The 13,403-nt window shown below is 41.5% G+C and overlaps 2 protein-coding genes across 2 annotated transcripts in view; one reads left to right on the top strand and one right to left on the bottom strand.

Moving 5' to 3' along the window:
- LOC137207135 (uncharacterized) overlaps positions 1 to 4,059 on the top strand; it is a 37,299-nt gene extending 33,240 nt beyond the window's left edge. Inside the window, exons 4-5 of the mRNA XM_067706610.1 lie at positions 3,550 to 3,688; positions 3,879 to 4,059. Of these exons, the coding sequence (XP_067562711.1) occupies positions 3,550 to 3,688; positions 3,879 to 3,928 (189 nt within the window). The 3' untranslated portion in view covers positions 3,929 to 4,059. The remainder of the gene's footprint in view (positions 1 to 3,549; positions 3,689 to 3,878) is intronic.
- ZC3H7A (zinc finger CCCH-type containing 7A) overlaps positions 1 to 13,403 on the bottom strand; it is a 236,266-nt gene that overhangs the window by 177,809 nt on the left and 45,054 nt on the right. The window lies entirely within an intron of this gene.

Raw genomic sequence — 13,403 nt, 5'->3', positions numbered from 1 at the left:
GTTTCTTGTTGCTAGACATCTTGGTTGTTTTCAGTTTTTTGCTGTTATAAACTACACAGCTCTTTCCGCTAATCTGCACTGCACCTTTATGCTAAATTCCTAAAAGTGGAATTTCTTGTTTAAAGGATATTGACTTTAAAAAGCCTTTTCATACATGTTGGGTATTGAATATTATATTTAAAAAACCTTTTTATTATTTAAAAAGAAACATTTAGTAATTTAAAGAAATGCCCCCCACATCCCAATCGTGCATCCACTCAGACTGACTAGTCTAATCTATCCTTCCACCCCCTTCCACTTGCTCTGTATTACTTTGAAGCAAATAATCTCATCTATAAAGATTTAAGGATGTAGAGAGATGCTGTCTTTGGATGGGAGATTCACCATCTCTCCCCCTCGTTCTTCTAGGTAGCGGCAATGGAAAGTTACCCAACAATGCTGTTTAGCAGCCTTCCTCTTGGAGGCTGCTGGGGGGCAAACGTTTAATCACATTCGTGTGCCCCTTCTCTGGAGCTCTGCTCTTGTTTTGCAGACAGGACAAAACGTTCACCCACATGGATGACTCAGCCAGCCCCAGGCCTCTTTGGTCCACGGCAGAATCTCCACAGACCCAAAAGCTTTGCTTCAACCATAAGTTTTCACTTATTTTCTATTCATCCCAAGAGGCAGGCAGGAAATTGCCCTTGGTCCATGAATCTCACAGGAATCTTTCCTCTGCCCTTTCCCATTTGGATGTTGCTTCCTTGAACAATACCTAGGTGGATGGGCACTTTCTCCATGCGAACTTATCTTGATGCGCACTGACATCTGGCTGGTGGGGGGCTCTGTCTTTCACGCTGAGCCCCTGCGACTCAAGAGTGTTGCCTATGGCCTACCCAGGACTCTCCCAGGATCCTGCAGGCCGTATTCTGAGAACTCCCCTTGCTCCTGACAGGCTTCCAGTTTCCATCCTTAGTTGGCTTCACCCTGGGGGTACCGGGCACTGAGGGGGTCAGGGTGGGCACTGCCAGCCAGGTCCTGCTTCCTCATTTATGCAGCACCAATTATTGCCAAGATACCCTTGGGATTTGGGAAGCAGAGAACCCATAGGGGTGAAGCAATATCTAGAGTGGCTGCTGGCAGCCTGGCTCTCTCCACACAAATGACTTGACCCTGTGCTGGCCTCCATGGTGCTGGGGCCTTACCCACCTAGCTCACTGAACCCTCCAGCGCCCTGCAGATGGGGATTTCATTATTCTTATTTTACCCAAGAGGAATAGGAGGCTCTCAGAGAGACTAAGGGACTCAATGAAAGTTACATAACTTGAGCAAGTCCCAGTACTGAGATTTTGAATCCAGGTCCTCGAGCTGGAGTTTTGACCCTAAGGCCATCGTTCTTACCTTTTGATTCATTTTTAAGAACAAATATATCAGGTAGAGGTCATAGCAGAAAGGCTGCCCAATCAAATCCCCTTCTGAGGCCCAAGCTGGGAAATCCAAGGGAAGTAAGATCACATTGGGGTTGGCATGAATACTGGCTAATCACACTTTTCCAGGCATAAAGTAGATTCCAGGCAACGGAGGCTTCTACAGGGAAAGTCTGCTTGTCAGTAACAGCTTCTGGCCTCTTTGGGCTGCTATCTATTTTACCGAGTTCCAGCTCGTCCTGTTTGCCACACGACAGGCCAATAAAATAGAGAGATGAATTGTTGGGGCAAGGAATAGCAACTTTATTCAGAAAACCAGCAAACTGAGAAGATGGTGGACTAGTGTCCCAAAGAACCATTTTCCCTGAGTTAGAATTCAGGTTTCTTTTATACTAAAAGGGGAGAGGGTAAAGTCCTGGTTCCAGTCAGACTCCAGAGGGGATGTGCTAATTTCTTTCCTGCAGCCATTCACAGGTGGGCCTGGTCAGGAGGTTTCCTATGAGCTAAATAAAGGTACTTTAGCTTAACGTTCTTTATGTGGGAGGCAGGGTTCCCAGAGATGGGCCATTATGTATGATTTAAGCTTATAGGCAACATCCCTTTCGAGATCAACTTGTAGCAAAAGCAATAGAATACAAAGGTTAGAGTAAAAGAAATAGATCCAATATGGAGTCAGATTTGTTCTTCCCTATTGGATCTAGAAATGAGAAGGGGATTTCCTAGTTCACTGATGGGCAGCACTGGTGGCTTTGGAATGTTCTCCATCCCACCAAATGGACAGCCCTGTACATCCACGCAGAGTCGAGTACTTTGCCCAAGTGGGGGTGCTGGGGCTGTGGTCTTCTCTGACACCAGGACTCTGTGCCACCAGGGGAACTATGGAATGTCAATGGGGTAGAAAGAAATTTGCCCTCCTGAGTGTTAAATGCTGGATAATGACCAGAGACTAGATTTCATTGTTCCCGCTCAGACCCATTAAATAGAGGCACCTGATGGGCAGATTTCCAAATGGGAGCTTCCACGTGTGTCAGGGCTCAGTCATCATTCTGCACTGAAGCCCTCCTTCCCCAACCCCAGGCCCTTTGGTGAGTTTGATATCACCCTTCATCCGGGCTCTCAAATGACAAACTCACGCCGCTAACCTTCACCACCTCCCCTGTAGCCAAGCACTCACCACTGACCTCTCCATTCTCTCTCTACATTGTTTCAAAACTTTCAGGAAATCCTATTGGTGTTTCCTTGAAAACACACCTCACATCTTTTGACTCTTCTGCATGTCTATCTTACACCACCCTGGAGGCTCTTGCTCAGGGTCAGGGGCAACAGTCCCCTCATAACTGTCTGCAGCTTCCCCCTTTTTCCCCACTGCAGTCTGTTCTCACAACACAGGCAGAATGAGCTCTTGTCAGTCTTCTGCTTAAAATCCTTCAATGGCTGTCTTCCCATTGCATGTAAGAAAAATCCAAACTCCTTCCCTCGGCCTCTAAGACCCTGCCTGGAACTGGTCCCTGCCTGCCAACCAGGACTTTGTTGCAGACATGCTGGCTTTCTTTTAATTCCCACCTGTTAGCACAGTTTATCCAGCCCCAGGGCATTTGCACTTGCAGCTTCCTCTGCCTGGGCTGCTATGAGTCTGGCCCTTCCTATTTATTTATTTACTATTTAAAACTTTAATTGAAGTATAGCTGATTTATAATGTTATATTAGTTTCAGGTATACCATATAGTGATTCAATATTTTTATAGATTATACTCCATTTAAAGTTATTACAAAACAACGGCTATATTTCCCTGTGCTGTACAATATATCCCTGTTGTTTATCTATTTTATACATGCAGTTTGTACCTCTTAATCCCCTACCCCTAACCTGCCCCTCCCCACTTCCCTCTCCCCATTGGTAACCACTAGCTTGTTCTTTATATCTGTGTCTGTTTCTGTTTAGTTATATACATTTGTTTTATTTTTTAGATTCTGCATATAAGTGATAACAGAGTACTTGTCTTTGACTCATTTTACTAAGCATAATACTCTCTAGGTCCACACATATTATTGCAAATGGCAGAATTTTATTCTTTTTGCTGAGTAATATTCCATTATATATTATATACACCACATCTCTTCATCCATTTATCTGGACACTTAGGTTGCTTCCATATTTTGGAAAATTTATATGGAACCACAAAAGACCCTGAAATGCCAAAGCAATCTTGAGAAAAAAGGACAAAGCTGGAGGTATCACGCTCCTCGACTTCAGGCTATTCTACAAAGCTACAGTACAGTAAGTCCTCTACATATGAACCTTCAAGTTGCAAACTTACAAAGATGTGAACATGTGTTCGCATGTCCAGTCACGTAAGTTAGTTCTCGTGTCTGATGTATGTTGTTATGTGTGTGCTTTGTGTCACATGGTTGTGCTTTTGTGTACTTTACAATACTGTATAGAGTACAATAGTACAGTATCTTTATAGATAGAATTGAATCCAGCAGGGAACCAGAACCTGTGCCATCAGCATCAGGCGTGAGTGAAACTGCAGCTTGCCCTCCGCCTCCTATTGCTGACCATCCTTCAGCTCTACCATCTCCCACCTCCTCTCCCTCCTCCAGTCAGTAACTCTTCTTGCCTGTTCACTCGATGATGCCAGCCCCCGTATGCCAGCTGTACTACTGTACTTTTCAAGGTACTGTACTGTAAGATTAAAAATGTTTTCTTCATTTTTTGTGTATGTTTGTTTTTTATGTATTATTTATGTAAAAGTAGTATAAACCTATTACAGTGCAGTACTATACAGCCGATTGTGTTAGTTGGGTACCTAGGCTAACTTTGTTGGACTGACGAACAAATTGGACTTACAAACGTGCTCTTGGAATGGAATTTGTTTGTATGTAGGGGGCTTACTATAATCAAAACAGTATGGTACTGGCACAAAAACAGACACATAGATAAATGGAACAGAATAGAGAGTCCAGAAATAAACCCACACACCTGTGGTCAATTAATCTATGAGGGGGGCAAGAATATATTGGGTTGGCCAAAAAGTTCGTTCGGGGTTTTTCTGCAAGATGTTATGGAAAAATCTGAATGAACTTTTCAGCCAACCCAATATAATAGCAAAAAGACAGTCTCTTCAATAAGTAGCCCTTCTTATCTTTTGGTTCTGCTTAAGTGTTAGTCCCTCAGAGAAGCCTTCCCTGATTATCTAAGCAGGTCTCCCTCCTTTTAAAGTAATAGCATCCCTTTCATCTCCTCCCCATAATTTATCACTGAGTTAAATTATGTGCTCTAAAAAGATATGTCCACGTCCTAACCCCCAGTACCTGTGAATGTGGCCTTATTTGGATATAGGCTCTTTGCAGATGTAATCAAGTTAAGATGAGGTCATACTGGATCAGGGTGGGCACTAATCCAATGACCAGGGGCCTTATAAGAAGAGGGAAATTTGCACATGGAAGAAAGAATACCTCTCAAAACAGAGGCAGAGATTGGACCCAAGGAATGCCAAGGGTTGCTGGCAGCCCCCAGAAGGTGGAAGGAGTGAGGAAGGATTCTCTCCAGAGTCTCCAGAAGAGCCAACCCTGCCAACACCTTGTTTTCAGACTGCTGGCTTCCAGAACTGTGAGAAAAGAAATTTCTGTTGATTAAGCCACCCAGCTGTGCAAGTTGTTACCTAGGAAACAAATACAGTTGGTTAATTACTTCGTTTGCTTATTTGTTTATTTTTTGTTTATTTTTGTTTATTTTTTTAATTTTTCTTCCACTTGACAAGCCTTTTATTTCTTTATTCTCTCTTGTATCCCTAGTGCCCAGCTGTGGGTCTAACACAGAAAGAACTCACCAAATATTTCTGGATGAATCAATTCCCCCACATAATCAGCCATAACATCAACTGTAGCTTGTCTTGTGTTCATTGCTCTGTATCATGTCCATCGCTCCCACTTTTGGTCGTCATCTCCCTCTGAAATTTTGCAAGAGCCTTCCATCTGGTCTATGCGCTGCTTAACTTTTCCTCTCCTTTTTAACAGAAATCCGATCTTCTCACTTTTCCACTTTAAACCCTTTATTCTTTCCCCATTGTCCTATACTAGCTATTGGACCTTGGGCAGTTGCCATAAACTCTCAGCCTCAGCCTCAGTCTCCTCATCTGTGGAATGGGAGTAGTAATTGCACCTACCTCACCAGGTTGATGTGAAGATTAGCTGAGAATCAATGCAAAGCACAAAGCACAATGCCCAGCGCATCACAGGAGCCCTGTGAATGCTGGCTTTCACTATTATGGTTAGCATTTCTGTTGGATTGAGGCTAGAGACCCGAGGCTTTATAAAATGAATCCTTTGTTAAGATGGAGAAAAGCATTTTTTCCATCTTGTTTAGTGATTGGATCCTTAAATAGCAGCATGCATAACTTAGAATTTTTTCTAAGTTATCTAAAAATCACGCATTCAAAGTTGGCTTGCCCAACAAAGTGATTAAAAAGCAGAGTTTGCCTAGCCTTTTGGCCTGTTGAAGTTTGGAAAAGACATCTATTTTGAAAGCGTGAGTTTGCATATCATTAAACACACAATGAAAATACACTAAGTGAAAAACTTAATGTAGGCTCACATTTATATTAAAATTATATCATTTGTACCATAGACATAATCTTAAATGTAGAAATAAAGGAATTCATTTTAATCATGGCTCAGAACTTATGACCTCCATTTCTGAAAACCTCTTAATCAGGAAATTTCCGAAAGAAAAAAATTGTTTAAAATACATGGTAACACATTTCAGAGCAATCCCAAAATTTAATGTGTGCAAATTATTCATATATTCATAATTTCATTATAACACATCAGATTTGGGGAGTCAAGCACAGGGTGAAGGGAATATCCATTAACTGCTAAAAAAGGCCCATAAGTGAAATGAATTTAAATATTACAACTACCTTCTTATCGACCCAGAGATCTCATTAAAGCACCAGCTATTTAATAAGATAGGAAGGTCTCGTTGATTTGAAAGGCTAAATTGGTGAGAACCTCTCTTTTTAAGAAAGCTTTCTTTCAAAAAGTCAGGCTTTCTGTAGAAATGAACAGTACTGTGATGTGGTCCACTGCTCTTCTGAAGCTGCTTTTGTCTGATATGGCAAGTTTTAAAAATAGTGCCAGCAGGGAAGGTAGTAAATGATTGAAAATGGAAATATGAACATGGCTTGATAGTATTATTATTTACTATTTATTTATTTTTTTTGCTGTACGCGGGCCTCTCACTGCTGTGGCCTCTCCCGCTGCGGAACACAGGCTCCAGACGCACAGGCTCAGCGGCCATGGCCCACGGGCCCAGCAGCTTCGCGGCATGTGGGATCCTCCCGGACCGGGGCACGAACCCACGTCCCCTGCATCGGCAGGCGGACTTTCAACCACTGCGCCACCAGGGAAGCCCTACTATTTATTAAAATTAGAAATTCTCTTAGAAGTTAATAGGAGAGACAGAGAGGCTTTTGGCCAAAGGACAGCAGCCTGGGAGGGCACCCTCGTGTGTGTGTGCATGTGTGTGTGTAATGACCTTTCTGCCTTGTGATATATCTATTTCTGGACCCATCCCAGCAGTCATTGTGGGTCCTTGGGTTCCTAGAATCACTGAGAGGAGGTAGAGACTGTTTGACAGGAAGACTAGAGATTTTACTAACACTTGGGAACATACCAGGCCATGAGAATTGAACCATGACCTGGGCCATGCCCAGTAGGAAAGGAGAACTCTCTCCACTGTCTTACTTTATTAAAAAGTAAAATCTTCTAAAATGGTCTTTGGTTGCACAAATATATCTTCACTTTGTATATGATGAAAATAATACGGATAAAATGAGTGTTCCTTGACCCTCTTACTCTCCCGTCACCCTCTCAACTTGGGACCCTAGTTCCTCTCATTCCAAGTTCAGCAGGCTTCAGTGTTACCACTTCCATGCATCTCCTCCCAGATATTTTCTATACATTTGTAAACATACATATGCATAGAGAAACAGACGGTTTGTGCACTATTTCTAATTTACATTAAAAAAAATTCTAAGTTATGCATGCTGCTAGTTTAAGGATCCAATCACTAAACAAATTCTGCAGGAAGAACAGCAGGCCCCGCCCCATTCCTAGCTCCCTGTTCACACTGCCCTAAGGTAAACACTTTCAACTTGTTCCTGAACCCTCTCTAATTCTCAGTAACGTGCTTAGACTTCTACTTCAGATTTTTTCATCTTCAGGCATTGTCTTTTGACTTCCCAGGATGGAAGTCCAGGCTTTAGACTTCAGTTTTATGCTACCGCCAGCATCCCCCCTACTTTTGTCCTCCTGTCATCGTGGTACCAAAATCTTGGTTAGGTCAATATTTGCATTGTTATAAATATGGATGTGCCTTTCACAGCTGAGCCATGTTGAATACCATGGAGTTTTGGGGCCCATTTTTTAATTTACTTTCTTGACATTAGTAATTGTTAAGTTTTCCCATGTGTGTCATGTTCTGTATTCTTACCACTAATTAAGCTGTAAGCTCTCTCTCCCAGCTGTCCCCACTGCCTCTCCTCACCGCCATGTGCATTAGGTTTTCCATAGCCTCATCTTGGAGTGACTCTCCAGGAGCCTTTTGACCTGCTCCACTTGGGACTGTCTTCTCTCTAAGCCCAGTGCACAGACGTTATCCTGGGAACTTTCTTCTCATCATCCCGAGATTCCTTCCTCTTTCTCTTGAGTTCAGTTTCCTGTTGCCTGGGTCCCATATCTTCCTCTTTTTTGGTTTGTTTATTTATTACCCCCTCCAGTAGATTTCTGAGGAAGGATACACGGGTAGGGTGTGTGCTTTTTCTGTAAGTGGGACCTTATTAGACAATTGCTCTGTATTCTTCCTTTTTTCCCTTAACCTCGTGTTTTGACAATCTTTCCCCATTGGTGTGAAAAATTTCCCTCTTATTTTAATGGTTGAGTAGATCATAGAAACCCTGTTAACTGAAACAATTGGCAGTCTCCACTGAATACTTAATTGAAAGTTAGGATCGTAAGAAAGACACACTATGGCAAAGAGTAGCTCAAAGCTCACCAATTCCATCTCCTCACAAGAAGACTGTGGGTCCCAGGCTCCCTTGCAGTTAGGTTAGGGGCCAGGTACCAGGGAGTGACCAAAGATATGTGAAATATGTAGATGTGTGTATTAGGGTTCTCCAGAGGAACAGAACCAATAGGATATATATAGAGAGATTTATTGTAAGGAACTGATCATGCGATTATGGAGGCTGAGAAGTCCCAAGATCTGTTGTCAGCCAGCTGGACACCCAGGAAAGCCAATGGTTTAGTTCTAGTCCAGGTATAAAGACTGATATCCCAGCTCCAAGACAGTCAGGCACAGGGCAGGTGGGATGAATTGGGAGATGGCGATTGACATATATACATTATTGATACTATGTATAAAATAGATAACTAATAAGAACCTACTGTATAGCACAGGGAACTCTACTCAATGCTCTGTGGTGACCTAAATGGGAAGGAAATACAAAAAAGAGAGGATGTATGTATACATATAGCTGATTCACTTTGCTCTACAGTAGAAATTAACACAACACTGTAAAGTAACTATACTCCAATAAAAATTAAAAAAAAAAAAGACAGGCACAGAGAGAAAATTCTCCCTTCCGGGTTTTCGGTGGATTGGATGAGGCCAACCCACATTGGGAAGGGCAATCTGCTTTACCCAGTCTGCCAACTCAAATGCTCATCTCATTCAGAAACACCCTCACAGACACATTCAGAAAAATGTTTGGCCAATATCTGGGCACCTGGTGGCCCAGTCAAGCTGACACATAAAATTTATCATCACAATGTGACAGGTCACTTGCAGACCTAGCCCTAATGTCCCCTGTGTACTCTTTTGTGTAGTCTTTCTTTCCTCTCTGTGGTGCCTGTGGAGGCCACATGTTAGAGGTGGTGGAGTCAGATGGAAGGTGCCTGGAGCCTTGGTTCACCATTTGTCCATAATGATATTAACAAATAAATGAATGAATAACTGGGTAAGCAGGGAAAGCTCTTCCTTACAGAACAATGCCAACTTATACATGTGCAAGGAACGATGGAATTAGAAAGTCACCATCTGGCAGCCACCACAGTGATGAGTGTTTCAGGCAAAAACCTTCAGTGGGTGCTAAAATTAGTAGGTGAAAGATTGACGAGAAACTGGATATTTGCATAGTTTCAAAGTAAATCCGAGCAAGATATTTATAAATCGGGAAGGTTAAAAAGTAATAACTTTAGAGTGGAGAAACCTGGCTGAGACCATCTTAACCAATAATCCAAATTAACATCACCAGCGATGTGGCAAATATACATCCTGTGCCTTTGATATAATGCACTGAGAAGCACCAATATCAGATGTGTGGTATTCTGACCATACGTGCTTAACCTGAATCTAATCAAGGGAAAAAACATCGGACGAACTCCAAGCAAGGGACATTCTAAAAAATAATGGGCCTGTGCTCTTTGATTATTTATTTATTTATTTATAGGCCTGCAGCTTGTGAGATCTTAGTTCCCCATCAGGGATTGAACCCGGGCCCTCGGCAGTGAGAGCATGGAGTCCTAACCACTGGACCACCAGAGAATTCCCAGGAAGAAATTTTACGTTATTTTTTTTAATAGATCTTTATTGGAGTATAATTGCTTCACAATACTGTGTTAGTTTCTGTTGTATGCCAAAGTGAATCAGCCATATGCATATACCTGTCCCCATATCCCCTCCCTCTTGAGACTCCCTCCTATCCTCCCTGTCCCACCCCTCTAGGTGGTCACAAGGCACCGAGCTGGTCTCCCCGTACTATGCTGCTGCTTCCACTGGCTAATTATTTTACATTTGGTAGTGTAAATATGTCGATGTTACTCTCACTTCACCCCAGCTTCCCCCTCCCACCCCATGTCCTCAAGTCCATTCTCTATGTCTACATCTTTATTCCCGCCCTGCAACTAGGATCATCAGGTACCAGTTTTGGTTTTTTTTTTTTAGATTCCATATATATGTGTTAGAATACGGTATTTTATTTTCTCTTTCTGACTTACTTCACTCTGTATGACAGACTCTAGGTCCATCCACTTCACTGCATATAACTCAATTTCGTTTCTTTTTTTTTTTTTTTAACATCTTTCTTGGAGTATAATTGCTTTACATTGTTGTGTTAGTTTCTGCTGTATAACAGAGTGAATCAGCTATACGTATACATATATCCCTATATCCGCTCCCTCTTGCGTCTCCCTCCCACCCTCCCTACCCACCCCTCTAGGTGGTTACAGAGCACCAAGCTGATCTCCCTGTGCTATGCAGCTGCATCCCACTAGCTATCTATTTTACATTTGATAGGGTATATATGTCAGTGTTACTCTCTCAGTTTGTCCCAGCTTACCCTTCCCCCTCCCCGTGTTCTCAAGTCCATTCTCTACATCTGCATCTTTATTCCTGTCCAGCCCCTAGGTTCTTCAGAACCTTTTTTTTTTTTTCTTAGATTCCACATATATGTGTTAGCATACGGTACTTATTTTTCTCTTTCTGACTTACTTCACTCTGTATGACAGACTCTAGGCCCATCCACCTCACTACAAATAACTCAATTTTATTTCTTTTTATGGCTGAGTAATATTCCATTGTATATATGTGCCACATCTTCTTTATCCATTCATCTGTCGATGGACATTTAGGTGGGTTCCATGTCCTGGCTCTTGTGAATATATATAGCAATGAACATTGTGGTACATGTCTCTATTTAAATTATGGTTTTCTCAGGGTATATGCCCAGTAGTGGGATTGCTGGGTCATATGATAGTTCTATGTTTAGTTTTGTTTTTGTTTTTGTTTTTGTTTTTGCGGTACGTGGGCCTCTCAGTGCTGTGGCCTCTCCCATTGCGGAGCACAGGCTCCGGACACGCAGGCTTAGTGGCCATGGCACACGGGCCCAGCCGCTCTGCAGCATGTGGGATCTTTCCGGACCGGGGCGTGAACCTGCGTCCCCTGCATCGGCAGGCGGACTCTCAACCACTGCGCCACGAGGGAAGCCCTATGTTTAGTTTTTTTAAGGAACCTCCATACTGTTTTCCATAGTGGTTGTATCAATTTACATTCCCACCAACAGTGCAGGAGCGTTCCCTTTTCACCACACCCTTTCCAGCATTTATTGTTTCTAGATTTTTTTGATAATAGCCATTGTGACCGGTGTGAGGTGATACCTCATGGTAGTTTTGATTTGCATTTCTCTGATGATTAGTGATATTGAGCATCTTTTCATGTGCCTCTTGGCCATCTGTATGTTTTCCTTGGTAAAAATGTCTATTTAGGTCTTTTGCCCATTTTTTAATTGGATTGTTTGTTTTTTTGATGTTGAGCTCCATGGGCTGTTTGTATTTTTTGGAGATTAATCCTTTGTCTGTTGTTGCATTTGCAAATATTTTCTCCCATTCTGAGGGTTGCCTTTTTGTCTTGTTTATGGTTTCCTTGCTGTGCAAAAGCTTTTGTTTAATTAAGTCCCATTTGTTTGTTTTTATTTCACTAGGAGAAACTCTAGGAGGTGGGTCAAAAAAGATCTTGCTGTGGTTTATGTCAAAGAGTGTTTTTTCTATGTTTTCCTCTGAGAGTTTTATAGTGTCTGATCTTACATTTAGGTCTTTAATCCATTTTGAGTTTATTTTTGTGTATGGTGTTAGGTGGTGTTCTAATTTCATTCTTTTACATGTAGCTGTCCAGTTTTCCCAGCACCACTTATTGAATAGGCTGTCCTTTCTCCATTGTATGTTCTTGCCTCCTTTGTCGTAAATTAGGTGCCCATATGTGCGTGGGTTTATCTCTGGGCATTCTATCCTGTACCATTGATCTATATTTCTGTTTTTGTGCCAGTACCATACTATCTTGATTACTGGAGCTTTGTGGTATAGTTTGACATCGGGAGCCTGATTCCTCCAACACTGTTTTTCTTTCCCAAGATTGCTTTGGCTATTTGGGATCTTTTATGTTTCTATATGGATTGTAAAATTTTTTGTTCTAATTCTGTGAAGAATGCCATTGGTAGTTTGATAGGGATTGCATTGAATCTGTAGACTGCTTTGGGTAGTATAGTCACTTTCACAATATTGATTTTTCCAATCCAAGAACATGGTATATTTCTCCATCTGGTTATGTCATCTTTGATTTCTTTCATCAGTGTTTTATAGTTTTCTGAGTCAAGTCTTTCACATCCTTAGGCAGGTTTATTCCTAGGTTTTTTATTCTTTTTGTTGTGATGGTAAATGAGATTGTTTCTTTAATTTCTCTTTCTGATTTTCCATTCTTGGTGTATAGGAATGCCAGAGATTTCTGTGCATTAATTTTGTATCCTGCAACCTTACCAAATTCATTGATTAGTTCTAGTAGTTTTCTGGTGGCATATTTAGGATTTTCTATGTATAGTATCATGTCATCTGCAAACAGTGACAGTTTTACGTCTTCTTTTCCAATTTGTATTTCTTTTATTTCTTTTTCTTCTCTGATTGCCATGGCTAGGACTTCCTAAACTATGTTGAATAAGAGTGGCGAGATTGGATATCCTTGTCTTGTTCCTGATCTTAGTAGAAATGCTTTCAGTTTTTCACCATTGAGTATGATGCTTGCTGTGGGTTTGTCATATATGGCCTTTATTATGTTGAGGTAGTTTCCTTCCATGCCCATTTTCTGGAGAGTTTTTATCATAAATGGGTGTTGAATTTTGTCAAAAGCTTTTTCTCCACCTATTGAGATGATCATATGGTTTTTACTCCTTAATTTGTTAATTTGGTGTATCACATTGATTGATTTGCATGTATTGAAGAACCATTGCATACCTGGGATAAATTCCACTTGATCATGGTGTATGATCCTTTTAATGTGTTGTTGGATTCTGTTTGCTAGTATTTTGTTCAGGATTTTTGCATCTATGTTCATCAGTTATATTGGTCTATAATTTTCTTTTTTTGTGTGATATCTTTTTCTGGTTTTGG

The sequence above is a fragment of the Pseudorca crassidens genome, chromosome 15 (genome assembly GCF_039906515.1).
Source record: "Pseudorca crassidens isolate mPseCra1 chromosome 15, mPseCra1.hap1, whole genome shotgun sequence".
Lineage (NCBI taxonomy): Eukaryota > Metazoa > Chordata > Mammalia > Artiodactyla > Delphinidae > Pseudorca > Pseudorca crassidens.
The sequence above is the reverse complement of the archived record's forward strand: the minus strand, read 5'-3'. Positions and strand labels throughout refer to the sequence as shown.